We start from the raw sequence: 27,748 nt of genomic DNA on the forward strand, positions 1-27,748 counted from the left end.
CTGCTGTTCAAAGGGAGCAGGGAAAGATGGGATCTTACAGTCTCAGTTATGGCCCTTAGAGCTGCTCCAGTATTTGGCCCCAAGGTGGGAAAGCATAAATTGCATGGGGCTGACACAGACTTTCCAACATTGTTAGGGACACAACGAAATCAAAACAAGCCAAATGGAGATGGAGGCAGTTTGGTTAATCAACTGCCTGTGTTACTACATTTTTTAATGTCTTATCATAATTGTTGGATGCCCTCAGGGTCCTAAATACTGCTCACACTGTTGGGGTCAGGATGCTGTGTTTTTCAGCTCTCAAAATTGCACAAGGAAAGTGCAAAGAATGAGTTGAGGATCCAGCCCTGGGCAAGATTTGGCCCTGCTGAAATGCTCAGGGGGCTGCAGGAAAGGCAGTGATGGGCAAAGGCTGGTCCACAGCCAGTGGAGGAGGACATTATTGCCATCTTTCCCTGTCTGAAGGGACCCTGCAAGAAAACCAAAGAGGAACTTTTGACCAGGGCTTGTGGTGACAGAATAAGGGGTAATGGCTTTAAACTGACAAAGAGCAGGCATAGTTTAGACGTCAGGAAAACATTTTTCCATGAAGGTGGTGAGGCACAAGTTACAGAGAGAAGCTGTGAATACCACATCCGTGGAGGTGTTCAAGGCCAGTTTAGATGGGGTTTGGAACAATCTCGTCTAGTGGAAGGTGTCCCTGCCCATCGCAGGAGGCTTGAAGCCCGATGAGCTTTAAGGTCCCTCCCTAACCAAACACATCCGTGTGTGAGTGTGCAAAACCCTCCGGCCAGCGGGACTGATCCGCACGGAGCGAGCTGTCGGAGAGGGGAGAGCCCCGCAGCGGGGCGTGGTGTAGAGGAGACGGGGATGAGGGTGAGCATGAACGGAGCATAAAAGAGGAATGAGGATCGGGTGTGAGGATGGGGAGGAAGACAGAGACGAAGGAGGGATGGGGATGGGGATGAGGATGAGGATGAGGATGGGGATGGGGATAGGGATGGGGATGGGGATGGGGATGGGGATGGGGATGGGGATGGAGATGGGGACGGAGATGGGGATGGGGATGAGGATGAGGATGAGGATGAGGATGGGGATGGGGATGGGGATGAGGATGAGGATGAGGATGAGGATGAGAATGGGGATGGGGATGGGGATGGGGATGGGGATGGGGATGGGGATGGGGATGGGGATGGGGACGGAGACGGGGATGGGGATGAGGATGAGGATGAGGATGAGGATGAGGATGGGGATGGGGATGGGGATGGGGATGGGGATGGGGATGGGGATGGGGATGGGGATGGGGATGAGGATGAGGATGAGGATGAGCGGCCGGCTGTCGGCAGCGCCGCCCGCCCCGCGCCCGTGCCCGTGCCCATGAATGAAGCGCGGGCGGTGCCGGCGGTGGCGGGCGGTGCCGGCGGTGACGCGGTGGCGGGGCGGGCCGGCGGTGACGCGAGCGGTGACGCGCCATGCCGGAAGCGGCGGGGGCGCTGGTTGGTCGGCGGCGCGGCGGGGGGGAGGCGGCCGCCCCGCGCTTGTTGTTGTCCGCGGGACTCGCTGGCAGGGAGGGAGGAGGGAGCCGCGCAGCGCCCCCGCCGCCGCCCCCGCGCTCCCGCCGCCGCCCCCGCCGCCCCCGCCACGGGGCGCTCCCGCCGGCACGCAGGTGAGGAGCCGCCCGGGCGCGGCGCGCAGGGGGCGGGGGCGGGGGGGGTGGGTCGGGAGCCGGGAAAGGGGGGGTGGCCGCGCTGTTGCCGCTCGATGGCGGGGGAAGGGGGCGGCTCGGCCCGGCTCCGGCCCGCGTCCCGCTCGGTCCGGTCGGGTCCGGTCGGGCGCGGGCGGGCGGGGCGGCGGAGGTAAAAGTGCTGAGTCACCACCGCGCCGGGCACGTGGTGCCGCCGCCCCTCGCACCGGGCCGGGCCGGGCCGGGCGCGCACGTGGGGCCGGGCGGGGGGCGGCGGCCCCGCCGAGGGCAGCGGCAGGGGGCTCGGGGAGCGCCGCCCGCCCGCGCCCAGCGGCCCCCGGAGCCCCCGCGGGGCGGGGGCGCGACGGCCCCGCCGGCACATCCTCGCTGTCACCTCGCACCGGTGCGGAACCGGCACCGCGCAGCGCGGCTGGCAGCACCCCCGCATTCTCGGGGGCACATGGGGCTGGGGGTCCCCTGGGTGTTTGCCGAGGTGATGCTCTCCCTGTCTCTTGTTGATGTTTTTCTTCCCCCCGAGGATGAGCGCGCTGCCTGCCTCTGCCTTTGAATGGCTCTTAAAATACATGTGAGGAAACCTGTTGTGACGCCGCGCGCTCCGCCGACTAAAAATAGCAGCTTTTGTAGTACGGAGGGAGCCGGGGCGCAGCCGGGGCCGGGCGGCGTGGCCGCGGCCGTGGCCGGGCGTGGTGGCGGCTTCGTGATCCGCTGTCCGCCCCGGTTATCGGGCAGCAGCAGCCGCCGCCGGGAAATGCCAGGGCTGGGGGTCAGGGCTGCGGCGGGTGGGGGGCTTATCTCTGCTGAGCACAGCTGCTGGTTGGGTCGAAAGAGGGAGAGGTGCGTGGTGTGTTCGGGCTGGTCCCGGAGCCTGTGGGGAGGGAGGGATGCGTGTGCATGGGGCCGCCCTGCAAACGGGGCGCTCTGCGGCCGCCCAGGGACCGGCAGTGGGAGGAAAGGGGACGGTGACATTCCGGGAGCGGGCACTGCCGCGTGACTGTCTGGTGGGTGCGGGACGGTTTGGGGATTTAATCAGAAGTGAGGAGGTGGGTGGGGGAACCTCTTCAACATCCCCGTGACGGCAGCGGCATAAGGTGGGGAAACATCCAGGCCACCAGCGACGGGAACTGAGATCCCCAAACTCTCTCAGGGTGTCAGGGTCTGTTTCCTTCCTCCTCCTCTTCCTCGGGCTGAGAGCCCGTCCCCTCCCTCGTGGGTTCCTCCGTGGAGGATTTATTTTACAGATTCTGCTGAAAGCAGGCCATGAGGTCTCAAATTAGGAACGAGCCCCCTTTGGGCAAAGTTGTTACAGAAATGGGAAAGGCCTCCATTTTCGCTTTCACCTGGCCGCCCCTTCCTTTGCCAGCGTGCCTAAAAGCTGAACTGGGACTGCGGAAGGTGGAGGGAGCCAGTGAGAGCAAAGTGTTTCCCTGAAAAGCCGCACGCCTTTTTCTTGCACTTTCAGTTTTTGTAAGCCCCGTGGCGGACGCAGCCCTGCGCCCCAGCCCAGCGCGCCGTGCCGTGCGTGTCGTCGGGCTTTTAGCAGCGAACGAGTTTACCTGGTGCCTTTTTTTCTCACTGCTGAAAGCAGCGGGCGTCCCTCCGCTTTTTCCCCCCTGTCCTTCCGTGTGTGTCCGCGGTGCTGCCTGCGGAGAACCCTTCCTCAAGCCTTGCCCGTGCAGTCACTTCCTCGGGCTGATGGACGCCGCTGCTGCCCAATGGCAGCGCGCAGGGTGCGGGCTCCGGAGTTAACTCTGCTCCCGCCCGGCCGGGCTGCGGGACCCGGGGCTGCCGGACCCCGGGGACTCCCGGGGCTGCCGGACAGCAGCGAGCAGCGGCGGGGCGCTTGCCGCAAGGTTGGGCACACGGTGACTCTCGCCGTCAGGACACCCTGCCCGCTTCTGCAGGCTCTGAGCTTGACAGAGCCCTGTTCAATGTTCCCGGCTGTATTACGCCAGGTTCCTGCCTTGCTTTCACAACTGTTTCTGAACCAGAGGCAGAAATTTGTTGGCGCTTTTTTTTTTTTTCCCCTGCTTGCCTGTCAAGGACAGTGTGCTTTGTCATGTTTTATGTCATTTCTGCGCCGTCGCCCGTCTCAGCAATCTGTTGCGGCATGGAGTTCAGTACTGCTGTGTGCCTCCTGAAAGGGAAAAATACAGATCAGCTTGATACCCTCTGATTTCCATCAGCATTGGAAGATGATTAATGGCATGGAATGTGCTGCAGGACTTGGTATTGAAAATCTCTAGCTGTGTGAGATGTTTGGGAAGCGAAGAAAGGACAGCTGGGAGCGCTGGCCCCTGCGGCAGTCGGGGTTTGTGGGATAAGCTTGCTCACTGATCATTTTTGTAAACATCCAGCTGTGAAATACTTGAGCAGTGCTAGCACTTTCAATTATCAGGAAGTTTCAGGCTCAGCACCCTGTAGAGATGAACAGGCAGTTTCCACTTCTGTCTCAGCTATTGTTTGAGGCTATCTTCAAACTTGGGCAGAGAGTCTTCCAAGCATGAAGAAAGCACAAGCGATGCAGTGCTGTGTGACCATCAGCACAAGGGCTGGGGGAAGGCAGTAATGAGAGCAATTACCCTGGCACTGCGCTCCCGAGTGGAGGGACAGGCTGCATAGTGGATCCCACTGCTTTGCAATATTGCAGGATGCCAAATAGCAATGCTACTATGTTCCATTATTAGCAGTTAGTGAAGATTTCTGACTTGATAGCTAGCACTTGGACTCAGGAGCAGCAAAGTTAGGAATCTCAATCCCAGCTCTGCCCTAGGGTCCAGCTGTGCGTCCGAGCAAGTTATTTGTTACTTGGTGGCTCAGCTTGTCTGGCTGGGGAGCTGCATCTCTGGGCTGGTGATGCTGAGGTGTAATTCCAGTATATATCTGTCACCGCATTTTACAAGCACGTGATGGAAAAAGTGCTGTAAGCTTGTCAGTACCAGGGCTGGCTGTCACATACCTTTCCCCTTCAGCCTCCTCTTCCATGAAGTTTCAGAGGTGACACACAGGCGTACCCGCCTGGTGCTCCATATCCCTGCTCCCTAACCACAGGCTCTCTGCAGCTTCTGACTAGGTTGTTTACCAAACCACCAAAGACTGTCTGATCCGTGTCCAGGCTTCCCCAGAGAGTGCCTCAGAAAGCTGTGTCCTGGCAGCTCTCAAATGCGCTCTGAAGGTGCCTGAATCCCCTCTTTGCTGCTGGATGCTGGTTCCGATCCATAAGGGAAATGGAAAGCTGGCCAGCTGGGCGAGGGCTGCGTGGAGCTCCTCTAGAACAGTAAACAGTGACTCACCCCCTCCTTGTGTCTTCTCTCTCTTCATGTCAAATATATTGCCTCGCATATGCTTCTCTACTCTCTGATTCACACCACCAGCCCGTCCCTCCCCGCTCTCATTACAAATGAGTGACAAGCGTCAGTCTGCCTTACAGGATGTGTGAAGGTTGTCAGAGCAGGAGAATGGCTTTTTGAATGATGGGGAGACTGCTCTGCCTACCATGCTGCAATGTGCTGGAAATCCGTGTCGTGCCTCCGAGCGGCAGAGGCACGGCGAGGAGGATTTGAGCATCTCTAGTTGCCTTCACCTGTCAGCTCAGATGTTGCCCGTGGTAGGCACATCCGTTTGGCGAGCGCTCCGGAGCTGGGAACAACTTGCGGATAAAGGAGAAATTTAAACGTCTGCCTAGGAATTAAATGGCTGTGTTTGGGGATGAGTAGAGTGTTCCCTGCGTAGCTGTTGGTGCTGAATTGAGATGTGATGGCAGAGACCCCTGTCGCTGCTTGAACCTTGCGCTGTTTTTCTGCCCTCGGGAAGTCGTCGCTGCTCTGGCGGAAGGTGAGGGTTGCATGTTTTCAGTGTGCTGTGTGTGTGTGAGGATGGGAGCTAGCAGGGACACCAGCAGGGCACTCATGTTGTGGCCGGGGTTGTCTTTCAGTGTAGAAAGAGTTTTGAAATTCAAAGTTCATCTGCAGTTGTCGGGTGTCGGCCGTGATTTTATAGTAATTCCTTAGTGTGTAATGCGCTTGGAAAGCCCTGTAGCGTGGAAAGTCTGAAATCTCACTCTGGCATGTTGTCTTCCTTAATTGCAAGCCTTGTGTGGAAAGCTGTGTCCTACCTCTGCCTGAGTCAGGCTTTCTGCTGCCTTTCCCTTTCAAAGTGAAGGAACTGAGATCTCTAGATGCTCTGAGACTGTCAGGCTTAGGATGTCAGCTGGAGACTTCCAGGTTTTTGGGAAGATGCTGCGGGAGGCATAGGAGCTGTCTGAGAGAGGGAGAGGGCGTTGGCAAGGCTGTCAATGGGTAACTTTATTGCAGAATTACAAGGGCTCTTTATGTAACCCACAGTCAAAACACTTGCTGTAAATACGAGCGTGGAGCTGCTCTGGAAAAGCTTTTTCCCTTCACAGTTGGTGTAATACTACTTGCTGCTTTATTGGTGTGGCATTCGAAGTGTGTCGTACAGCTTACAGCGCAGGGATGTAGCGCGGTCCTCGTTCCAAAAAGCTGAGCTCCTAATTTTAGATGTGATGCAGCAAATGCAATTAAGGAAAGAAGGGCAGGAGTAGGGTAAAGACTAAAAGGGTTCTAATAATCAAATCGCAGGCAGGGTCCCAGAAGACCCCTGTGCAGCATGTTTAGGGAATGCTGCTGAATATGACTTGTTTGCAGAGTGGTTTGTGATTTCATTGTGGGATTTTGCTTTGTAAGTGTGGGAGATGACATGCTGATTTTTAGTGTCTTCTTGCTGGTAGCTGAATAGTCCCAAATAGTCCTGATGGGAAGGATTTGATGGATGAGGAGATGAGGCCCAAGGCCTGGAGGACTGCTGGTGAGGATTGCGAGTGTTGTTGTATCGGTTTCGAGCGGAGCCCGGACCACACCTGCACCTTCACCTAGTGCAGAGATAAGACTCTCCCTGGCACTCATATCTGAGTGTGAGACTTGATCCTGAGTGTTTCCACTTGCTCTGTGAATTCTCCCCCTTTGGGACAGGCTAGCCCATGGTGTCCCACTCTTGTTTTAAGAGGGTCTGGCATCACAATTCCTGATGGTGCCTTGAACCTCCTCATTAATCTGTGTCAGCAGCAGCTCTGGCCCATGGCCCCTGGTGCAGTAGGGTGGATCCCAGCCTATCTCTGAGGTTGCTGGCCCATCCAGGGTGCCTTGGTGTGTGAGGGGAGACAGGCTGTACAGCAGAAGACCCTGAGCCGAGCGCCCGTGCTGTCCGCTGAGGAATGTGCAGGGTAAGGAGCTGTTGCTTTGGTGACATGGAGCAACAGGTGACCAGAAGGGTTTCATCACTCAGAGCTGGAGCATTGCTCAGGGTGGCAGGTGAGCCCTCACGCTGACCCCCGCTGGAGGCAACCTCACCCCTCGCCTCTTGTTTTCCATGATACTTTACATTTCTTTCCATCTCCGCGCAGCCAAGTGGCCGCGTTCAGTTTTTCCATCGGCTGGCGCAGAAAACGCTTTGAAGACGGGGCTGGGTGAGGATCAAAAGGCTTTTTTGTGCAGTTGGGTGGGTGTGACGGGGCTGTCGTTGGCCTCCCCCTCCTTTTTGCCTTTCCTTTTCCGGCGTTCGCAGCGCGGCGAGCGGCCAGCGCGCCCAGCGCGCCCCTTCCCTTGTAGGGACGGGGGCGGCGAGGGAGGGGGGATGCCGCCGAGGGAAGGAAGAGTTTCTGATGCTGTGGGAATGTGAGCGCTCAAACTCTGTAAACAGCTGGTGACTCACTGCATAACTATGGCACCAACTGCCTGCGGCCCGGCTGCGCCTCTGCAGGGAGGGGGCTGCCGGCCCTTTCCTCCAGCGCTGGCAGCGCCTCTGCGCTCCGCAGCTCCGAGACCTGGTGGAGACAAGGAGCTTTTTTCCTTCCCGCCAGCTGTGTGCCGGGAGGTAGGGGTGGGCAGCGAGTGCCTGGTGCGGAGGGGAAGCGATGGACGGTGCAAGGGCAGTGCTGGGGTCGGAAGAGGTGCCTGAGCTCGCAGGAGATTGCGCTCTGAAAAGCGCGCAGACAGAGGCTGGGCACGTCCCTGTCTGTCGGAGGCGGCTGGGATTCGCCCCCCTGCCCCGTGCCCTGCCCGCTCCTGCTGCCCTGGCGAGACAAGGGGCTGTGGCTGGAGGTGTGCCCGGGGTGGGGCTCAGTGCTGGAGGAGAGCAGGGAAGGACTCGGTGATGCTCTAGAAAATGCAGCGCACACCAGTTGCTGTAAGTGGTCCATTCATCACAGAGCATCTTGGCTTGTGTGCTGTGCGGCTGTCCTTGTCCCTCCTCCAGACATGGAGAGCTGTGCTGTCTCGGGCTTAAAAATAGAGGAGGCGCCTAAATACACTCCCTAATATCTAGGATAGTATCTTGCAGCTCTGCAATTACAGGATTTTTTTTTTTTCCCCTCCTGCTCTTCATCTTGATTTTTATGTAAGTCGTGTGATGATGATGAGGTGCCTTGACTGATAAAATTCAAGTGACAGCAGCACGGGCTGAGCCAGCACCTTCACCCACCCGGCTCCCACAGGTCCCCACGCCCCACCTTTGCACCCCCCCAAATCCCGCCACCCCTGTTTGCAGATATGAATGAGTTTGTTTACTCTCCGACGACCTCGTGATGTCTTTGCACAGACATGACCTGAAGTCATTATTGCTTTTGGGCTTCTCTGTTTCCATGGCGACTGTCTCCGGGTTGGCTACTTTCCCAAGGTCACCATGGCAACTATCAGAAGGGAATCATGCTTGGGATGCTTTGGCTGGATTTTTCATGAATGATTAGGATGTGTGACACGATGCAGACGTGGAAATGGGGAGGGTTTGGGCTGGGCTGGAGAAGGTGGGGGCAGAGAGAGGACTCCCGCCAGACAGGCAGCGCTCTGCGGTGTGTGCAGCCCTCGAAGCCGCCCTGTGTCGGGGCCCCCTCCCCGCTGGGGAGCCATAGCAGAGGCTGTGATGGTGGCACAGCTGCCAGTGCCTCTCCCAGGGTAGGTGCCACGGTGCTGCCGTCAGCACGGGGTGAAGGGGTCGGCAGGAGGTGCGGGCAGGTGGGTTTCCTGCTCGGAGGGGTGCAGTCAGTCGCTGGCTAAGGTGAGGCTGAAGGGCAGAGTCGCGGCAGGGGACGGGCTGGCTGTCGATGGACATGCCTCACGTCACTGGAAATATCAACCAGGTCTGCTCTCGCAGGCTGGGGCTGGAGGATTGGGCAGCAACAGTCTTGGTGTGTTGGGAGAGGTGAACTCATTCCTGGCTTTGTTGTCGGGGGCTTTTGTTTCTGTTGTTTGGGTTTTCTGGTAGCGTCTCCTTCGGGGTGGGGACAGCGCTGGAAGCAGGTTACAAACCAGGCAGATTCTCTCTGGGTTGCTGGCTCAATTCTGAGCTGAGCTAATAATCATCAAAATGAGAATGAAGGGAGTTGTTGTCTTGTGGCTTTTCAGTGCCTTTTATGAGCGGAGGTAACTCTTAATTCAGTCCCTAATAAGCCATTTGGAGCGTCTGGGATGCCTCCAGAGGGAGGTGAGCCAGTGACAGGGCCTTGGAGGCCACGCTCCCTTCTCCCCTTGGGTAGGGGTGGCACATGGCAAGGTGGTGTGTGATGCTTGGTGTGACTCTTGTTTACAGATGAATGTGGGTGTCCTTCTTTCCTGCCTGCCGTGTCTTCTCTGCTGGATCTTAGTGTGGTTAACAGCAAAATACAGGGTCTTGGTGTTAAAAGCAATGCACTTGTCAACACAAATTTCTCTTTCTCTTGTCTGACTAGGGTAAATGATACCTGAATCCATCCTTGTGCTTCAAACAACTGTGTGCTTATTTCTTTTAATAGTGGTTCATTTGGGGTTTTGGGTCACGTGTTGGGAATCTTCTTCCTGCCCTCGTGTCCGAGATTAACCTGGAAACCTTGTTTTGTTTTTCCAGTTGCAATTTCTGAGCAGTTTTGTCTGGAAGACTGTGCTCAGGTTATGACGACTAATCCCAAACCGAACAAGGCATTAAAGGTAGGGAAGAAGCTGGGTGGGTGGTGCTGGGTGGCTGGGGAGGCTCTTCATTCCCTATGTCCTGCAGTCTCTGGAAAGATGAAAGGATGGTATCTTAAAAGCTCTGTGTTCAGTGATACTGAAGGTCTTTTTCAGCTTATACAGTTCTGTGATTCTGAATGGTGGTGGCAAATGTGCTTGAGGAAGGGGCAAGGCCTTGGTGGTTTCCTCATGTAACTTCAGTTACTACATGCTGTGCCTCAGCAAAACCAAATCAGGCTGTCCTAGAAGCCAAGCATGGTTGGTTTTGTTTGCTACTTAAATGAGCAATCTTCAATGAAAAACCACAAAATGCTGAATTAAGCCCTGCACAGAAGCAGCAATTCTGCTTTTGAGATTCTGCACTGATGTCCCAGCATAATGCTGGGGAAAGGTGTCACCTTTAGTTTTCATTATGAATTCCAGGTCCTGACAAAGGACTTCACAAAAAAAAACTTCAGCTGACTTTACATTTATCCCCTTGCTGTTGGGTTCACACTGGGTGTGTAAATCTCACTGCTTGCTATGACCTAAGAGGGTGACCCAAACCCAAACAGCTACAGTGCTCAGATCTCTGCCACGTTTAACCCAGATGTTTTAGTGGTGCTTGTGCTCTCCACAGCACATCAGGGGTGTTTTCCAGGTAGAGATGTCACCTTGCTGAGGAGTGCCCTTTTGTCCTTCTGCTGCCCAGAGCATCCGCTCACCTCGGCTTGCTGCTACCCCTGTGCTGTTGGTATTTGCAGGTAAAGGAGGAGTCAGGAGAGAATGCCCCAGTGCTGAGTGATGATGAACTCGTGTCAATGTCCGTACGGGAGCTGAACCAGCACCTGAGGGGTCTCACCAAAGAGGAGGTCATCCGTCTGAAGCAGCGGAGGCGCACGCTGAAGAACCGGGGCTACGCTGCCAGCTGCCGCATCAAGCGCGTGACTCAGAAAGAGGAGCTCGAGAGGCAGCGGGTTGAGCTGCAGCAAGAGGTGGAGAAGCTGGCCAGAGAAAACAGCAGCATGAAGCTAGAGCTGGATGCCTTGCGCTCCAAGTACGAAGCACTCCAGACCTTTGCTCGTACTGTGGCGCGAGGGCCCATTACCCCGACCAAAGTTGCCACCACCAGTGTCATCACCATCGTGAAATCAGCCGAAATCTCATCCAGTTCTGTGCCCTTTTCAGCAGCCTCCTAGTGCCCTCGGTGGGGGGAACTAGCAGCCTTTCAGAGGGGAGGGGATAAGGCTCTTATGCATTGTTCCGGAGTCCTTGGTCACGTCAAGAATTGGCATTTTAAGAAGTCTCTTCCAAAAGTGCAAAAAACAGAAGAAAATAAAAAAAAAAAGAGAAAAACAAATCCAAAGGGTCCCTACCAAAGGGAACTTAACTGGCTGCTTCTGTCTGGACTCAGTGGCTCCATCAACCTCTCGTGTCCAGGATTGAGCTCTGTATGCAGTACCAATTGCAAGATCTGTTTCCTCCTTCCCTCTGCCTCCACAAACCCCTCTCAGCTGTGGGCAGCTTTCCAGCTGGGAGAGGATACCTGAGGAGCCTCCGGAGTCCTCGTGAATGATGCTCAAGAGCCAGGAAACATACGGACCGTAGAAATCATCATGTGAGATGAATGTATGGGAAAAAGAGTTTCCTTTAGTGGCCTCCTACTCCTTGTAAGAAGGGTCTCCCCTACCTTCCCCACTTCCATCTGATATTATGAGGGCAGGAATATAGGCTTCTTGGGTTTGATTTCATCCTGCTAAGAGTGGATGGGAGTGGGAGGATGATGGAGATAAATGCTTGGGTCTGACCACACCCATTAAGAATAACCTTTTGTTTTCAATCCATGCTGTTAAAATATGGAAAAATATATATTTTACATATTTTAATATGCCCCATTACCTGTGTGGCCTGTAAAAAAACTACATTGCAGCCTCCTTTATTCCAAGCCCAAGTTTCCTGATAGCTCCTTCCCAAAGGTGTGCCTGTGAATTGGATATATTTATGCAGTTTATTTCTTCCAGATGATCCGCAGTCTTGAAGTAGCAGCTTTTTTTTCCTGGGTTACCTGAAGCTGAAGGGAGGGAGGCACAGTAAATGCTGTGAAGAGCAGTGCACTGTGGAGGAGAAGGGGAGATGAGGAGAAAAAAATGCTGCATGTATTAGTGGTGGAGGCAGAATTGTCTGTGAGAGAAGGTGGGACAGTTCTGCTGGGATCAGCACTACGAGAAGGGGTTTGTGCAGAGGATTTCAGAAGGATGTTTTTAAAGCACTGAAGTGTAACTAGAGGGCAATAGCATTCAGCCAGGAGGAGAGAAGTTTATAGTCTCCTCTTTGACAAAAGTGTTAGTATGTTAGCAATGAGCATCCTTAGCTGGAGAGCTGTGCTCACCAGTCCTTGGTGATCAGAGAAGGGCTGTGGGGAGGTCAGATGGGAGCTTGGAAGAGTCTTTCCCTCTCCATAGCACATCAGATGCTGAATTTGGGATCCAAAGAGTACAGTGAACAACCCTCAGTGTTCAGACAACCTGTGTGAATGTGACCCTGAAACTTGATGCTTTCTCTTGCAAGTGGGAGAGTTATCCCGAGAGGTGCACGGAGGGCAGGATGGAAAATCAGTGTGTGTGTAGAGGACAGAAGAATTGGGATGGAGAAGTCGTTTGTTTGGCTCTGAGCAGTGGTTTGGGAGAGGGATTTCTGGCTTGGCAGTGGGCAGGATTTAGGAAGCTGAAAGGAGAGATTCTGCTGTCGCACAGCAGTGATGAAATGATGAATGTTTCCAGGTCACTGTAAAAAAAAAAAAAATAGCTATGTTGGTGTTTGTGTGTTTTGTTGTTGTTTTTTTTTTCTTCTTGAAGTAGGAAAGAAAAGGGACTGTGTGTTTTGTAGGGCAAGTCAGAGACTTGTGGAATGGACGATGCCTGTTGTCATGCAGGTGAGAAGAGAATGAGATTGCTGAGGTTTAAGATGAGGAGAAGAGCTTAGAGAATTTGGGCTCCAGAACAGAAAACAAAGATCACGGAGAATTCATAAGTGGTTTGGACTGAAAGAGAATAATCAAGTGCTACCATTGTTGGAAAGAAGACAGTGAACTGGCATCTGACACCCAGTATAATTTGTTGTTTGAGGCTTTGTCTTGCCTTGAATGGCAGCAAGTTGGTAGAAATTTAGTGAAGCCCTACTTGTCATTGGAAGAAGTTGTTAGCTTGCTTTTTCTTTTTTTTCACCTTGTCATTGGAGTCTCTGGATTTCCCAGGAGGATCCTTTGTGAAATAGGTTAATGAAAAGAGAAACCTCAGACTTGGTTCTCATTCAGTCCCCAGCATCGACATCCGTGACCTTACTGAGCCAGAAAGGGTGTCAGTGAAATGCTTCCTGAAGGCTCGTTCCCCCTGCCAGATCCACGTGTTTTGGAGGGGAGCAGGGAGTTTCCTTCAAGTGATTTTCCAACACGTAGAGTTTGGATGGCACTTAGTGTTACCTCATTTCTCCTCCATTCCCTCCCTATCTCCAAACAGGCAGATCGATGTCCTGTGTATCAGTACCAGTTACTGACTCCCACAGCAGAAGCTGAGGAAGAGAAAGATGTTACGGTCATTTCCTGGTCCTCTCATGTTCTCCAGCTCACAGACATTGGACACTTTCCCAGACCTTACAGGTGCCTCCAAAAACAGGCAAAATGGAGACTCCTGGTACTGTTGGGGCTTTAAATGAAAACTTTAATGATAAAGGCCAGTTGACTTGAAAATGCCCAAATGCTTCCAGTCTTTAAAACAGCTCCAGAGCTCCGTAACATTCCTGGCTAGATAGGAACACCCTCTGGCTGCCCTTGACACCCCTCCGGGGAAATCAGACCTGCCTCACTGAAGGGGACGGAGGTCGAACTTTGCTCCTGGGGTCTTCTTGCTGTTGGAATGAGTTGAGAAACATATCTTTATGTGGCACTTCCCTTGTGGCCAAGTATTTCTTTTTTTTCCAGTTCTTGGAAGGGTGCCAAAGGCTTGTCCAAGTGATTGCTAGTTTAGTGCTGGTAGGCACTTAAATCTCTGGTCACTCGATAAAGAACAAGAGGCCTGGGTGTTGTTAAAGCTGTTGATACCATAGCCATGGTAGGTAATCCATATTGGATATCCATAAGGACCACGTGGAAATATTTAAAGAGAGAGAAATATATATATAAATATATAATTATATACATTTTATCGTACAGATTTTTCGTAAAAAAGAAAAAAAAAATAATTTTTTTTCCAAGTTTGATACTGTAAATCTTTATTAAAAGAAATTGCCAGTCCAGGGCTCCCTGGGTGGTGACCTGGAGGGGAATGAAATGTCCTGGCTAAACTTCCACAGAGGGATCAGAATTGCAAGGTAACGTGGAGGGAGGAATGACCCGAAAGCTGTTGATCGCGTTGGAGACCCAGCTCCTCCACCCTCCTCCCTGGAGGGCCCTCCAGCTTGGGGTTGTCGCGTTGCATTCCTCTGGGGTTCGGTTTGTTTCTGTTGTGTTTTATTTTATTTTTGTTTTGTTTTGTTTTTTTTCTCTCCGTCCTGCACTTGCCAGCCTGACACCCAGGGCGAGCGTCTCTCTGCTGCAGTACTTTGGATGCTGGGGCTCCCTTCTCTGCCCCTCTTAGTTTGTCCCCCCGACCCTGCTGAGGAGGAGCGGGGGCTCTGATTTTTGGGTGCTGGGATCCTCTCCCCTAGGCCTGGCCTTTCTGTGTGATGTGGTTACCAAGGGCTGGTGGGAGGCAGGAGAAGACGAAAGCGTGGCAGAAGGGAAACACCTCTGTTCTCATAGGTGTGTTTGATGCTCTCTGTTGGGAGGGGGGAACCTTTCCCTCCAGGGCAGCTCCAGATCCCTTTGAAACAAGGCAGTGTCTCTGCTCCTGCCCAACTCTACTTCTGCCAGGAGGAGACCACAAAGTGCAGAGACCTGGGTGCCACAGCAGCTCTGGGACGAGGCGAGCTGTGCCACGGGATGGCTCAGACCCGGGGAGGAGGAGAAGGTGGCAGTTTTTTCTCTCTCGAATCATTTAAACTTCATTGTCATGATTGTTTTTATTTAAAAAAAAAAAAAAAAAAAAAAGAAAAAAAGGTAAAAAAAAAAAGGAAAAGAAAAAAAAACAAAACAAAACCGAAAAACTTTTGTAATGTGGATTTGTTTTCCTTCGTCTGTATTTCAGTCTGCTGGGGTGTTTCTGTAGATGGTGGATACTTGCTTTCATTTTTTTAATGATAGAAGTCTTCTGTTTTAAGTTGTTTTTTATCACCAGCTCATTCTATCCTCTGTGGTTACTCAGTAATTTCATTTCAATATTTATTTTTGTGCTGCTTTTTTATTATAAAATAAATTATTGATATACCAAGCAATGTGGGTTCCTGTTTGTAAGGCGAATAGCCCTGTGTATGTGTCCATTACTTCTCTTGACAGCCACAACGTAATTTATTGCTGTAAATTTAGCTGCAGTGACTGGTTTTTTTGTACCTTTCCAATAAAGCATTTTCTGGTTTCAGACTTGCCCTGGTCTATGGTCAGCGTTTTGGAGCCTGAGTTGATCTTCAGTGGAGTGTTTTCCTTGGGTTTTTTGCTGCCTGTCCCCAGTGCAGCGCCCGGCTGGCTGTGGCACTGCGGTGAGCCATGTGTTTTTTGGAGGCAGGCTGGGCTAAGGCGAGTGGGATGGCAGCTTGGGCTTTTGCAATCCTCTGAGCCAGCCTCCTGGAGCCCATCTCAGCCTTGCTGTGGTGCTTTCTTGGGACACTTGGAATGTGCTCCAGGGATAGCTCTTGTCCGAGCTGTTTGTCAGGTCCAGCCCGTGCTCAGACCATGTGTCTGTTCCTGACCCAGGGGCTCTGTCTTTGTGCACAATCAGTGTGTGGCTGTGTTAGCACAAGCAGGACTGACAGCTCAGCAGGCACCTGCCTGCAGTCGTGATGCTGAGCAAAGCCACTTGTGGCTTGGAGACACTGTGACTGCGATCTTGAAGTGCTGGAGAGACACTCCTCTCTCTTCCTTTGGGTTATGAAATATCCCTTCACGGTTTCCCGATGTGACTGGTTGTGAATAAACTGCTTACATCAATACTTCATCTTTTTGCTTTTCCCTCTTGGGGCTTTTAAAAAGGTGGTACCTTGTGCCAGTGAGCTTTGAGGGGTTGTGTTGGCTTTAATTCCCTATTTCAAGTAGTTGAGTTTCTTGAGGGAACGGCTGGAGGGGGTAAAACACTTGGTGTTTTACCAAGTAGGTTGAAGACAGATGGGTGTGTTGGCCAAAGCTGGAATTAAGAGGTAGGGCAAAGTGGAGAGGAGCAGGGCTGAAAGGCTTTGTGTGTCAGCAGGTAATGGTCATTAGGTGGGGCCAGGCAGGCTTGGCTGAGCAGCCACGTGGGTAAAGCCTGGGGGTGATGGCAGTCCGTGCTGAGCAAAAAAAGCATCATCAGCTGCTTTGGCTCCTGCCTGGAGTCACTGCAGCGGGGAGCTGGTGACAATGGAGGGGACAGGGAGGTGGACCAATTGTGACTTGGAGGGATGGAGGAGCATTAGTTCAGGAGGAAAAGGGGCATCAGGAGAGGGCCAGGTGGAGGCTCAGAAGTGAAACTTGATGTTGACCATGCATAGGGGAGGAGCATAGAAGGTCTCTGTGAATAGGGTGGTAAAAGCACAAATCCCGCTCTCTGGTGCAGGTCTGGCAGTCTGTCTGCCTGTCAGCAGCTGGGCCCAGGGACTTGTTGGTGAGTGCTAGCACCCAAAAAAAGAAGTGTCTGTCTCTGACTGGGTGCTGTGCAGCGAGCAGCCGTGCGTGAGAGCTGCTTCTGCTGTGGTGCCAGCAGCTGCCTTCCTTCCCCTCTGCTTTTAGGGAGGTCAGCCCGAGCTCCTGCAGGTGTAGTGTGGCAGGGTGTACCTTGTGACAATCATCCCTGACATGAGTGAGGCATAAACCTGCCTGATCCAAACCCAAAAACCACCAGGAGATCCAAGAGCTGCAGCTCAGCCTTGTCCTTGGGGAAATCCTGAGGACAAGCGACAACGGGAAAACAAATCTGCCGACCACCGGCGGCTGCTGCTGGCAGTGAGCGACGCCTGTTCCTCCCGGGCTGCCTGCTGGCCTGGCTCCAGGCACAGCAGGCTCTGTGTAGGTCACCGTGTGCTCACTGCCAGCTCTCCCCGTGTCCTTGCTGAGGAGCTGGAGGAGACGCATTAGCACAGGAGAGCACGTCCAGCCTATACACCATTGGCATTTCTGCTCCCCACGGATGCCTTTTGACAGCATAAGGGTTTGAGGGCTGTGACAGTGCCCAGGCTGAGCCATCAGCTCTTGCCTCTCTCCCCCTCCAAGAAGAAGGACAAGCAGGAGGCCCGGCTGGAGCAGGGAGGGTGCCTGCTGCTGCCGTCGTGGCAGCCAGCTGGTGTCCAGCCCAGCACAGCTCCTTCAGGCTGGTATCACACTGCTGACTTGCATGAGTCACAGCTGACTTTTTTTTTTTTTCCTTCCCCCCCTTGTTTGGCTTGCAAGAAAGATCTGTTTTACATATAATACAGTAATCAGGGCTTGACATAAATAGGCAAATGTTATTGTCTGCAGTGGGAATTGCACCTGCTGGCAGAGCAATGGAGGCAGCCCATTATGCACCGGAGTCGATCATTTGTGCAATGAAGTACAACCACGGTTCTTGCTGTGTTCTTGTGCAAGTCTTTATCTCAGCGGCTGCGAGTGCTCCAGCAGATGTGCCATCATCACCTTTGCAGTCTGTGCTCGCCCCAGGAGCCAGAGCAGCCTCTGTTCCTGCAGCTGTGGCTGTCCTCTCCCAGAGGGGTGAAGACCAAGATGTTCAGCTGAGATGTCCCTGCTCCCGTGCTGGCTGCATTACAAAGCCAAGCAGCCTTGCCCCTGAGTACTGAGGCAGCACTTCCTATGCAGGACAGTCTTGCTCTCAGGATGTGCAGGATCCTGGATGAATGCCTGGATGTGCAGAGCATCTGGCTCTTGTTTATGAACCTTATTGCAGGAAAGGTGGCAGCAGTCTCACCGGCTGAGCAGGTATGAGCAGTGCTCCTTTGGACCAGAGGGACTTGCAGGACTGGCTGAACTATAGGTTGCTCATGTAGAGTCTGGGCTATAGCAGGGTAAGATTCCTCCAATAATATTAATCAGAGCTTGTCTTGTTGGTGCTGGAGTCAAGCTTAGCTAAAACAGTTCCAGCACCTCTGAACTACAGCATCCACAGCTTAGGCAAGGGTTGAAGGAGGTGCTGTGCAAGGAGAGGAAGCGGGAGACACGCACGTTCTTTGTGGAGTGAAAAAGATGAGCACAAATCCTGTAGGAATGCCAAAATGTGCAGGATGCTGCGTGTGCAGGTATTTCTGCTGGGCCAGCATTGAGGGGCAGGGAGGACGTTAAGCTTAAGAGCATCAGCACTATAGCAGGAACAGGCAGATCGTGGGCTTTGCTTGCTGAGCTCAGTGAAAATGCTTGCTTGCTCTGTGCTAGAAATTGCTGTTTATTAGAAAAAAAATAAATAATTTTGTGTTGTGATTTACATTTTGCAGCTAAGAGCAGGGAAAAAAAGATCCAAGTTATATGAGTTGTGTTCAAAAGGGCTCCAAGCCTTATCCATTGGTTTGTTTGCCACACTGCAAATCTGAGGCTGTAGATTTACCTTCATCCCTCCACTAGCCAGCTATCTTCCCAGACAACAGCCCAACCAGTGCCTAAGTTAATTCCCAGGGATCATCTCATTATCAGGAGAACAGGAATTAAGACTAAAAATTGGGGAAGAAAGGAAAAGAAGTCTTTACAGAAGGATGTGAGCTCGCCATCAGTGGTATGAGGAGCATCCCTCTGTACATAGTCTTCCCTTGTCTGTGGTCTTGCCCTGCATGGCAACATCCCTCAGCACCTCTCTATCCTTGCCATGGTCACCCAGCTGGGCTCAGCTCCTGCTTGCCTTCTCACAGGTCAGGCAAAGCCCAGGGATGGGGAATAATGAAGGGTTAGGAGGAACAGACAGTTCTCAGTAAGTGAATTCCTACCACCACCAGTCACAGTCTGGTTCCCTAATAAAGATTCTGATAAGGAAGCTGGAATCCCTTTTAACTTCTGATCCGTTCAGAGATAAGATAGTTTGGACATAAACAAGCACTTATGTCACTGGCAGCTCTCAGAAATGCAGCTGCAGACCTCTGGTTAGTCCCAGTGGGGTCCTGCACACTCCTGGGGGAGTTACTTGGACAGCTGCATTCACATCTGGAGGGAGAAGAGGATGACTTTCTCTATGGTAAAGGTCTTTTGCACATCTCTATAAGCTCTGCTATGAGAAGGAGAGGGGAAAGATGTAAAAATAAGGAATGACGTCTTTCAATCTTTAGCGGGTTTTGAGGTGAAGTGAAGTCACCTTCCTGGGCTGGTTTTCTCCACAGAGCCCTTGGAGATAATTTTTTACTCAAATTGGGAGAAACTAGAGCAGAAGTGTGCTGAGAAAAGCATTTCTCTCAGGCCTCAGCATTGCTTAGAGGTAAGAGGAGGGCGAGGGCAGCTGGTGTCTCCTGCACCCCGGCTCCCCTCCCTGCCTGGCATCCCCCAGCATTGGCACAGGGCTGGCAGAGACAGCAGCAGGGCAGCATGGCTCCATCCATGACAGCAGAAGCTGGCACTATTTGACTTAACCTTTTCTGGGTTATTGCATCTTCCCTTGGAGAGACTGGCTTTTTGGATAGAGTTCCTGGCTTCCCAGTACTCTGATTAGCCCAGGCTGTCTCAGCCTCAAGACACCTCCCCTTTGCAGGGGTTAAAACCTCTTCAGCGTCAGTGTCTTTTCTGATACCTCCTACAACTCCTCATCTGACAGGATGAGCATTCTCTTTTCAATGTTTTTTTTGCTCTTCCTGCTGCTCTGTCCATCTATCTTGGAGGCCACGTGCCCGTTCTCCCCCGGCACTTTGTGCTCTGCCTCCTGCATGGCCTGCTGGGTGTACTGCTGGTACGTGGGTGAGAAGTTGTGGATGGCATCCTGCACGATGTCCTGGGGGCTGATGGTCTCCTTCAGCCCACTCGAGATGCTCTGCATTGGGGCGAGGTTTGCTGCAAAACAGGGAGAGCAGGAGGGTGATGGGACAGCAGACAGTCAATGAGCTCAAGTGATCCAGGACACTTTTCCTTAGAAGTTCAAGACTGGGGGCTCACTGTGGGCCATGTCAGCCTCCAGCTCCAACTTCCAAGGAGAAGGAAGGCAATCCAGCTCCATGTTCCAAAGAGGATGGATCCTTTCCACCATCCCCTAATCCTGCCCAGCCATACCAAGGTCTCCTTACCTGCCCCCCCTTGTTTCAGCTTGTGGGTATCATGAGGGAAGAGGGAGAAGAAATGTATGGAGCACAAGATAAAGAGATTCCTCTTGTAGCTTTTAGCATCCCATTGGTAATGGGATACTAATAAAATAAGGGAGATTTCCTCTTTCATTAGTCATTGAAGAAAGGAAGAAGTGAGGAAGAGTTACCTGTTGAGTTTTCTTTCTTCTCCCTGTACACCTGGCAGGTGAATGCATAGCGCAGGGCAATGGAAGCAAAGAACATTTCAATACAGATGATGAAGTTCTGGTAGCCAGCAGCCACTGTCCCAGCTCCCACTTCCTTCCCATCAATGATCTGAACTTCAGGGATCACTCCACATTTCTCCAGGATTGCCAGCAGTGTTCCTGTGCAGGGGAAGGGAGGGAGATCAGTTCTTCTGCAACCCTGATCCAGGTGGGGCGATGGGAGAAGTGCTGGGCATCCATGGTGGGACCCACCTTGCCAGAAGGAGAGGAAGATGACAGCCTTGATGGTGATGAACTTGAGGACTGGCTTAAACGGGCGCAGCAGGTCCATGGTGGCAAAGTAGAAGAGGAAAAGGGCATAAAGGGCCAGGCTGACAGAGAAGTTGTAGATGATGGTGATGTAGAGGTATCCACTGTGGACACTGCAGGCAGAGAGAGAGAGAGAGAGAGAGTGTTGCTGCCCTGGGCTGTGGGGAGCAAAGCAAGTGTAACTGGGGGCAAAGAAAAATGGGGAAGGGAAGGGTGCATAGCTTTGCTGCAGGGGAGAGCACAGCCCAGGAGGGGAGAAGGGCAGAGGTAACATCTTCTCCTCTGTTGGTGGGACCTCTTTATTATTTATTATGGCTCACAGGTGTTTTGTTCCTTTATAGTTTGGGGGCAGTGAGTCTCTGTTCCCCAGCACTTTGGGCTCACAGTGCTCTCACTATCCATGGAGCAGCTTCCTGGGAAGACTGGCAGGACACACTGGTGATGGAGCAGAGATCCATCCTCTCCCATTCACCCCCCCAGCCCCACCCAGCATTCTCACTTGAAGTCTCCATCGTGGTACTTCCCAAACGCCTGCAGGATGATGGTGACGATTGCCATGAGGGGTTTCACAATGCAGAACTGCAGAGTGGCCTGCACAGGGGAGAGACACAGAGTACCACAGGCAGCAGGACATCCCACTCCCCACATCCCACCCCCTGCTCTAGGGATACACACACAGAGGAGAGAGCAGTGCTGTGGGGTGAAATATGAAGCAGCACAAGGTTTGCAGATGTAAGGGAGTGGGGCTTCCAAAAGGCAGCTCCTGAGAGGCAGCATAGCCAGTCCCAGGTGGGGGACCAGAGGGCTTGGGGAGAGACAGGTGACAGGATTCAGCCCACAGTGCAGTCCTGGAGAGTGAGACAGCATTCAAGCTAACCTGGGACTGGACAGAGATGGCAATCTGAGCTCTGCAGTGGGAGGAGACCCTGACTCAGCAGTGAGTCAGAGGCAAGGACATTGAGCAGCCTTGCTGCTGGCCAGGTGCCAGTGAGCTGGTGACCTGCCTCCCTCAGAGGAAAACAGCCTCCAAATCCAGCATCGAAAGAGAATAGTGAAGCTCAGCCCCATTGGCAGGGCAGTGGGGAAGGAACCTGCTACCCAGGAGCCCTCAGCTGAGGGCAGTGGAGTCAATGCTCCCCATCAGTACCCACCTGCTTGCAGAAGCGCAGGAACCCGATGGAGTAGGACATACCCTGAAGGCAGCAGGTCCCATAAAAGCAGCTGGATCTGGAAGCAGAAGGTGAGGGGATGCTGTTGGGGGTGCTGAGAGGGGAAAGTGGGTGGAGAAGAAACTCCCAGGATGCTGGGACTTACGCAATGGGCTTCCCTCGGATCTCTGTCATGATGGTGCTCTCCCCTCCAAGGTACTCGAAGCACAGGCTCAGGAAGCTGTAAATCACAAAAGCTGCCAAGGCAAGGACACACATGATCAGCAGGACGGATGGAAGTCCTGGAGGGGGTTGTTTCACCTCACATTCCCTCCTGCTCAGGTGTTTCCTCATCCAACCTGGTTCTGCATCAAGATTTGGGATACTGGTGGGTGGGAGCCAAGTGAGAGGAGCAGCAGGTCAAATCCATCCAACTTCCAAGTAGTGTCAGACACATTGCACTATGTGCACAGAGTTCATTACAGACACAGCAGCTCCTCTGGGCACACACAGTCTGTCCAGGGACTATGCATGGAAGTACCTCTGAATTGCTAAGGGGCTACACAAATGCCTGGTGCCTGGCAAGGAGCAGGTCCTGAATAGTTTTCTTGGACATTCCCAGCACTTATTTTTCATATCCTCCAAACCTGAATTAATGCAAATGTCCACACAATCTAGTTCCTGAGGAAGAGAGGAACAAGGTAGAAAAACAGCCTTAATCCTGACAAGTTTCCCTTGCACTTCAACACACCCCAACTCCCCAGTTTTTTGGCTACATCTGCCTTGTGTTTTAGAAAAGCTGCACTTCTACCCCACAGGCAGCCAGAATACCTCTTTCCCAGGACTGTGGTGCTGGGGTCCCTCCAAGCCTGTGTCTGAAAGGCACCAGCTTGTGTTTGTCTGTGGGGCATCCCCTCTCTGCTGCTGACAGAGAAGGAAGGGGAAAACTTCTGCATGAAGGAAGGGAGAGTGGGAAGTGGAAATGAAAGTGGAGATTTGTCACCACAATCCAAGACGCTCTAGAGACAGGTCAGCAGGGTGAGAGCCCCACCATGCCCTCAGCCTCCCTGCTGAGCAGATGCTGTGCTCACCCTCATAGCAGTCCCGCACTGAGTCGAAGTAGACGTAGTACTGGTGGCTGCCGAGGAGGAGGAGGCTGAGCCAGGAGTCAAAGGCATAGACAGGCACGATGAAGAGGATGCGGATGATGTAGCGCTGCTCCTTGGGGGTGGTGTAATTCCTCAGGTGGGTGTAGATCTGCAAAGTGCCCAGCATGCAGAGTTGTGGCTGCCACAGGTCAGGATAGGAACTGGAGGTGCCCCCAAGCCTGCAGGGGTGCTGTGGTAACCCTCCTCTCTGGGGTGAGAGCTCTGCCAGCTTTCCACCACAGACCCATCGCAGTGAATGCACACAACAGGCTTCATCCTAGTCCCTGGGCCAATCCTTTGCACAAAAACGTGGAAATCAGGTTCCTTCCCTGGGCTGTGTGAGGAGTGCGCCCTACTCTGTGCAGCCTCATCCCAGGGTTGGAGACAGCAGCTTGCCCCAGGGCTGCCTTCAGCAGCATGAACCTGCACAGCCCCCTAAACCATGCCCACTTGGGGTAAGCCTCAAGGCAGCTGGCTCTGTGCACCCCAAACACCCCAAATGCCCCACTGGGTGTTGCCTCTGGGCAGTGCCAATGCCCTGTAGCCTCTCCTGGCTCTGGCAACCACCTGGGGAGAGTGTGGGCAAAGTCCATCCTTAGGAGCTGCCAGCACCAGGCTCCTGACAGCAGGGATATCACCTCTGGGCAGCAACAGGAAGAAATATCCAGAGCTGAGTGATTTGCAAAGGACTTGGGGCAATCAATAGTTTTGCTCTCATGTCAACCCCTGTGCTGAGCCCCATCTCTGCTGCAGCCCATACCTGGTGGAAGGTGACAGTGAGTGCTGACCACACGAAGATGCCAGAGATGACCTGCGCCGCTGTCGTGGTCAGGAAAAGCTGCTGGCCATCCTGGGAGTTGTTGTGGGCAGCCGTAAGCAGGGCAACAGCTGAGAATGATGGGGCTGAGGCCAGCCTGGCTGCTGTGCCAGGCCCTGGGGTGCCAGGTGCCATGGGAGAGGACACAGCATGTGTGGCATTACTCATCTGCAGAGAGGGAGAGGGAAGGGGAGTGGTGCAGGAAGGCAAGAGCAAGGTAAGCTGGTGACAGGGAAGGTCCCAGCAGATTTCCCATGTACCAACTTCCTGTGAGGTTTATCTCCTCCCCAGGGTATTTTCCAGGGTGTCCCTCACCCAAGCCCTTTTGCCAGGATTGTGTCTGCTTCTCCCAGCAGGAAAACGCAAATATCCTTCAACAGCAGACCCTCTGTTCCCTGAGGAGGTCTATGCAGTTCCCATGTCTCCCAAAAGGCACATTTCTCCTTTCCAGCTTTGCTCCTTGCTTTCTCAGGAATCACTCCCACTTGAAAGGGAATGATCTGTGCATATTTGCACCCCTGTGAGTTCACACTTGTGGCTCAGGACCCTTTTCCATCAGAAATCAGAGACTTAGGGGTTAAACCAACTCTTTAATCCAGGATAATAAAGAGTCCCTTACCAACAAGCCATCAGAACACTTGTGTCATCTTCCTTGGAAGCTTCCCAGGTCCCCCCAGCAAATTTGGCTCCTTTCATCCTGTGTGGCCTGCTGGGGGCAAAGCCTGGGGCTGCCCAAGAAACCAGACATTTGGTGTCACCCACATTCTTCACCCGGCTATTTCAGGATTGTGGGGGTGTCAGTGTGCCAAGAGTACCAACCCCAAGACCTAAAGGACAGCCAGCAGTTCCTCCTGCACCCAAGTTAAGCACAAGGCAGCAAGCCTGCCATGCCAGAGGCAGAGCTGCTGCTCTTTGGGGATGCTGGATGCTGTGGCATATCCCTGCTCAGTGTGTGCCCCTGGAAGCAGCTGCCCCAAGGCACTGAGCATTCCTGGTGCAGAGGGTGGCTGGCCATACGGACACCGTGTACCCTGCAGCTCCAGACAGCAAGGACCAACCTAATAATAAGCAATTATTTATAGGGCAGCTTCATATCTCAAGGCCAACAGATACATAAACTGCCATGTTTGGGTTCTCTTTCTGCTAATCTATGGAAAGCTGCTTTTTCCCCAAGTGTAACAATAGCAGTTTAAAAAACCAACAGCCTGCAAGCTGAACTCTAACAATATAGATGCTTCCCAGTGCATTGTTAATAAAGAAATATTTTAGCTGCTGGGTAACTATTGCCTGGGGTAAAACTGTAAGCATGAACCGGGGAGAAGCATAAAAATATCTGCCATGAAAAAGAGTGGTAGGGAATGACCTCGGTCCAATTCAACACTGAAAACAAACCAAAGCAAGAGCTGACCCTGCGGCTCCCTGTTCTGCCCTCTCACCGAACCCCAACCTCATCGGAGAGGAAACTAAGCTGGTGTCAGATCAACAGCCCTAAAAATACCTTTGCGCGGCTGCGGCTGGCAGGAGCTGTGTGTAAGCGGAGATGGCCGGGCAGCTGGCGCGGCCCCAGCAGCTCACCCCGAGAAGCCGCGCGGGGAGCGGGGAGCGGGGAGCGGGGCCGATAGTGTTACACGGGCAGCAGCGAGCCGCGCTCGCCCTCCCTGCCACCGGCCTGCGCTCTGCCCCGCCAGCCGGGAAAAGGATCCCGGGAAAGCCGGGGCCGGATCTGGTCTTTGGACAGACTTGGATGCTGTCGGACCTGTGCTGTAAACATTAACAGGAGGACGGAGATAGCTCGTGGCACGGGCAGGGAGATGAGAGTCCGGCTCTGCCCCGTTTCCTATCACTCTTCACTCTTTCTGGGGGCTGCCCTGCTGCTGGCCAGGGTTAAATGGCTGAATTTGGCCACGATTTGCCTCTGCCAGAGCATCATGACTGAGCAGGGTGAAAGCTCACTCTTTCCAGCTGTGTTTTTCTGGTCACTTTTCTAGTGATCTAGTTTACTCTCCAAGACATGGCGGAGAGTTGCGTTTTTCACTAGATCCATTTATTTTGTTTTCAACCCAGTGCTGTGCCACAGATGCCTGACCCAAGACATTCCATCTCCTATTAACGTGAGCACGGTGGCACCAACAGCCAGTCCTGGCTGCCTCCCCGACGTTGTCACACTCTGAATATAGCAGAGCAAGTCATTAAAAGCAAAAGCCTCGGTGCCGGTCGGAGACAAGGCTCCCAGATCCACGGGTAATTAGATCCTGGCCGTGCAAGGTAGGCAGGCAATTCAATGCAGTTAGAGAGCCATTTGCTTCCAAAACAAAGGCAGCAAGGAGACACCGGGAATAATACCAGCTGCCAAATTCAGCTCCTCGATGGGACTAAGCCATATCCAATCTGTCTGTTTTCAGACACCTTGCAGGTACCTGCCATACAGTGTCTACCTGTTACACACACTCCCTGGGATATTAGAGATGCTAAGTGAGAACTGAGAAGATAAACCGAGCAGTGAAGCTTGCGTTCAAGCAGGCCACCTGTAAATGGGGCTTTTCCCCTTGCCAGGCATTCCCCTCCATCTGCCGGCTGCCAGAGCCCAGACTCGAAGCTCACATCCCTCCCTGTGTCCTGCAGCACCCAGGACAAATCCCCATCTCAGCGGCAGCCCCCTATGGGGTGAAGCAAGTCAGCAGGGAAAGGTGAGCCCTCGCAGCCCCCCCGCAGTGCCTCTGAGATCCCTGACCCACATCCTGGGGAGGGGAGCATCCAGGCTTAGCCCCACCAGAGCAGGAGACATGCCTTTTCTGCTGATTGCTTTCAGATAAAGCCAGGACACTCGGGTTATTGACCGGACCAGCCTCTCCACACCACCGTCAGGCCACTCAGGAGGAAGGACCTACAGCACACAGCTACAAATCGCGGCAGGGCAGCATCGAGCCCTCCTTCAAGCCTATCTGGAGGAGTGGATGACGCAGGCACTGGGTTCTTAGAGGAGGCTCAGCCCTCCCAGAGACTCCCACAGGTGCTCAGAACCAATGGCTGGGTCAACCCTTACTTGTGGGGTTTCTCCCAGCTGCTGCGCACCCCCCAGGGCCCCACTCACCCTTTGGGGCTCCTCCGGGAGGGAGTCCGGCTGCCGTGCATCTGCCTCTGCATCCCCCGTGCCCTCCTCCACCTGCACCGCTGGAGACTCCTCCTCCGGACACCCTCCCAGCGCTGCCCGCGGCCCTGCCACTGCCCCACTTACCTCGCTGCGCCCCGGCTCCCACCAGCGCCCCACTCTCCCTGCAGCCCCCACTGGCCCTCGCTGCCCCCCGGGTCCCCCCTCTCCCCGCCAGCCCCCCGTCCCTTGCCGTGCCCCGAGCCCCGCCGGCGCCCCGCTTACCTTACAGCACCGCCTCGCTGTGCCCGGCTCACCCTGCCAGCGCCCTCCCTGCGCCCCGGGCCCCGCGGGAGCTGGAGCAGCAGGTCGGGCTTTGTCTCCCGCAGAAAAGCTACCTAACTTACCTTTCCAGTCCGCCGCGCTCGGCACCCACGCCCGGAAAGCAAACACGGATGGAAAGCAGCGGTGCGGCCCGACGCTGCTGCCCCCCACCCGGCACACGTCCTGCGGCCGAGGGCGAGAGCTCTGCCTGGGTGGCAGGGACAGCTTTCCCAGCAATGGGGAATTAATCCCTGCCTGGAGCAGAGCGGTGACTAAAAGGCAGGCAGCTGGTGGCACCTTGTGCCTGTTGTTTGGACAGGCCTTCCCCTTGGTTTACTGTGCAGCAGAGAGGAGCAAAGTCGAAGGACCAATTGCTCGTACTCCAATTTATCACACATGGAAAGGCAGCAAGGTAAGTCTGTTCTGGCTCCAAGCATCAAATCTGAGGTTTCCACATGCTTCCCTCATCCACATCCTTTCCTCTGCTGCCCTGTGCAGAGCTGGTGGCAAACACACAGCCAGGAAATGAAGGTGCTTACCTTGTGCCTGGCTTTTAGGTAGTAACAGCTCTTTGGGGCAGAGCAGTGGTATGCCACTGTACCACCACAGTGGAAGATGCAATTTCCATCCCATTTGCTAATTCACATGTGTTCTCCTCAAGCTCTCGAGCTATGGACGCCAGTTCTTTACTGACATCAGTTTTGTGTCAG

The 27,748-nt window shown here is 53.6% G+C and overlaps 2 protein-coding genes across 9 annotated transcripts; one reads left to right on the forward strand and one right to left on the reverse strand.

The window, feature by feature from the left end:
• Window positions 1-1,521: 1,521 nt before the first annotated feature.
• Window positions 1,522-15,188, forward strand: MAFK (MAF bZIP transcription factor K). Of its 5 annotated transcripts, none has more exons than XM_079320692.1 (3): window positions 1,522-1,666; window positions 9,599-9,678; window positions 10,443-15,188. In XM_079320692.1, the coding sequence occupies exons 2-3, from the start codon at window positions 9,643-9,645 to the stop codon at window positions 10,875-10,877; spliced, it is 471 nt and encodes a 156-aa protein (XP_079176818.1). In that variant the 5' UTR covers window positions 1,522-1,666; window positions 9,599-9,642; the 3' UTR covers window positions 10,878-15,188. The 5 variants fall into 5 exon arrangements, with proteins under 5 accessions (XP_079176818.1, XP_079176820.1, XP_079176821.1 ...); XM_079320694.1 differs by lacking the exon at window positions 1,522-1,666 and adding an exon at window positions 1,940-2,270; XM_079320695.1 differs by lacking the exon at window positions 1,522-1,666 and adding an exon at window positions 2,647-2,703.
• Window positions 14,747-27,399, reverse strand: TMEM184A (transmembrane protein 184A). Of its 4 annotated transcripts, none has more exons than XM_079320688.1 (9): window positions 27,122-27,399; window positions 23,570-23,794; window positions 22,753-22,918; window positions 21,828-21,918; window positions 21,665-21,740; window positions 21,013-21,104; window positions 20,457-20,626; window positions 20,166-20,363; window positions 14,747-19,750 (listed from the first exon to the last, which is right to left on the reverse strand). In XM_079320688.1, the coding sequence occupies exons 2-9, from the start codon at window positions 23,792-23,794 to the stop codon at window positions 19,497-19,499; spliced, it is 1,272 nt and encodes a 423-aa protein (XP_079176814.1). In that variant the 5' UTR covers window positions 27,122-27,399; the 3' UTR covers window positions 14,747-19,496. The 4 variants fall into 4 exon arrangements, with proteins under 4 accessions (XP_079176814.1, XP_079176815.1, XP_079176817.1 ...); XM_079320689.1 differs by lacking the exon at window positions 27,122-27,399 and adding an exon at window positions 27,000-27,114; XM_079320691.1 differs by lacking the exon at window positions 27,122-27,399 and adding an exon at window positions 26,718-26,827.
• Between the last annotated feature and the right edge of the window lie 349 nt (window positions 27,400-27,748).

This window comes from Erithacus rubecula, assembly GCF_903797595.1.
Source record: "Erithacus rubecula genome assembly, chromosome: 17".
NCBI classification, from domain to species: domain Eukaryota; kingdom Metazoa; phylum Chordata; class Aves; order Passeriformes; family Muscicapidae; genus Erithacus; species Erithacus rubecula.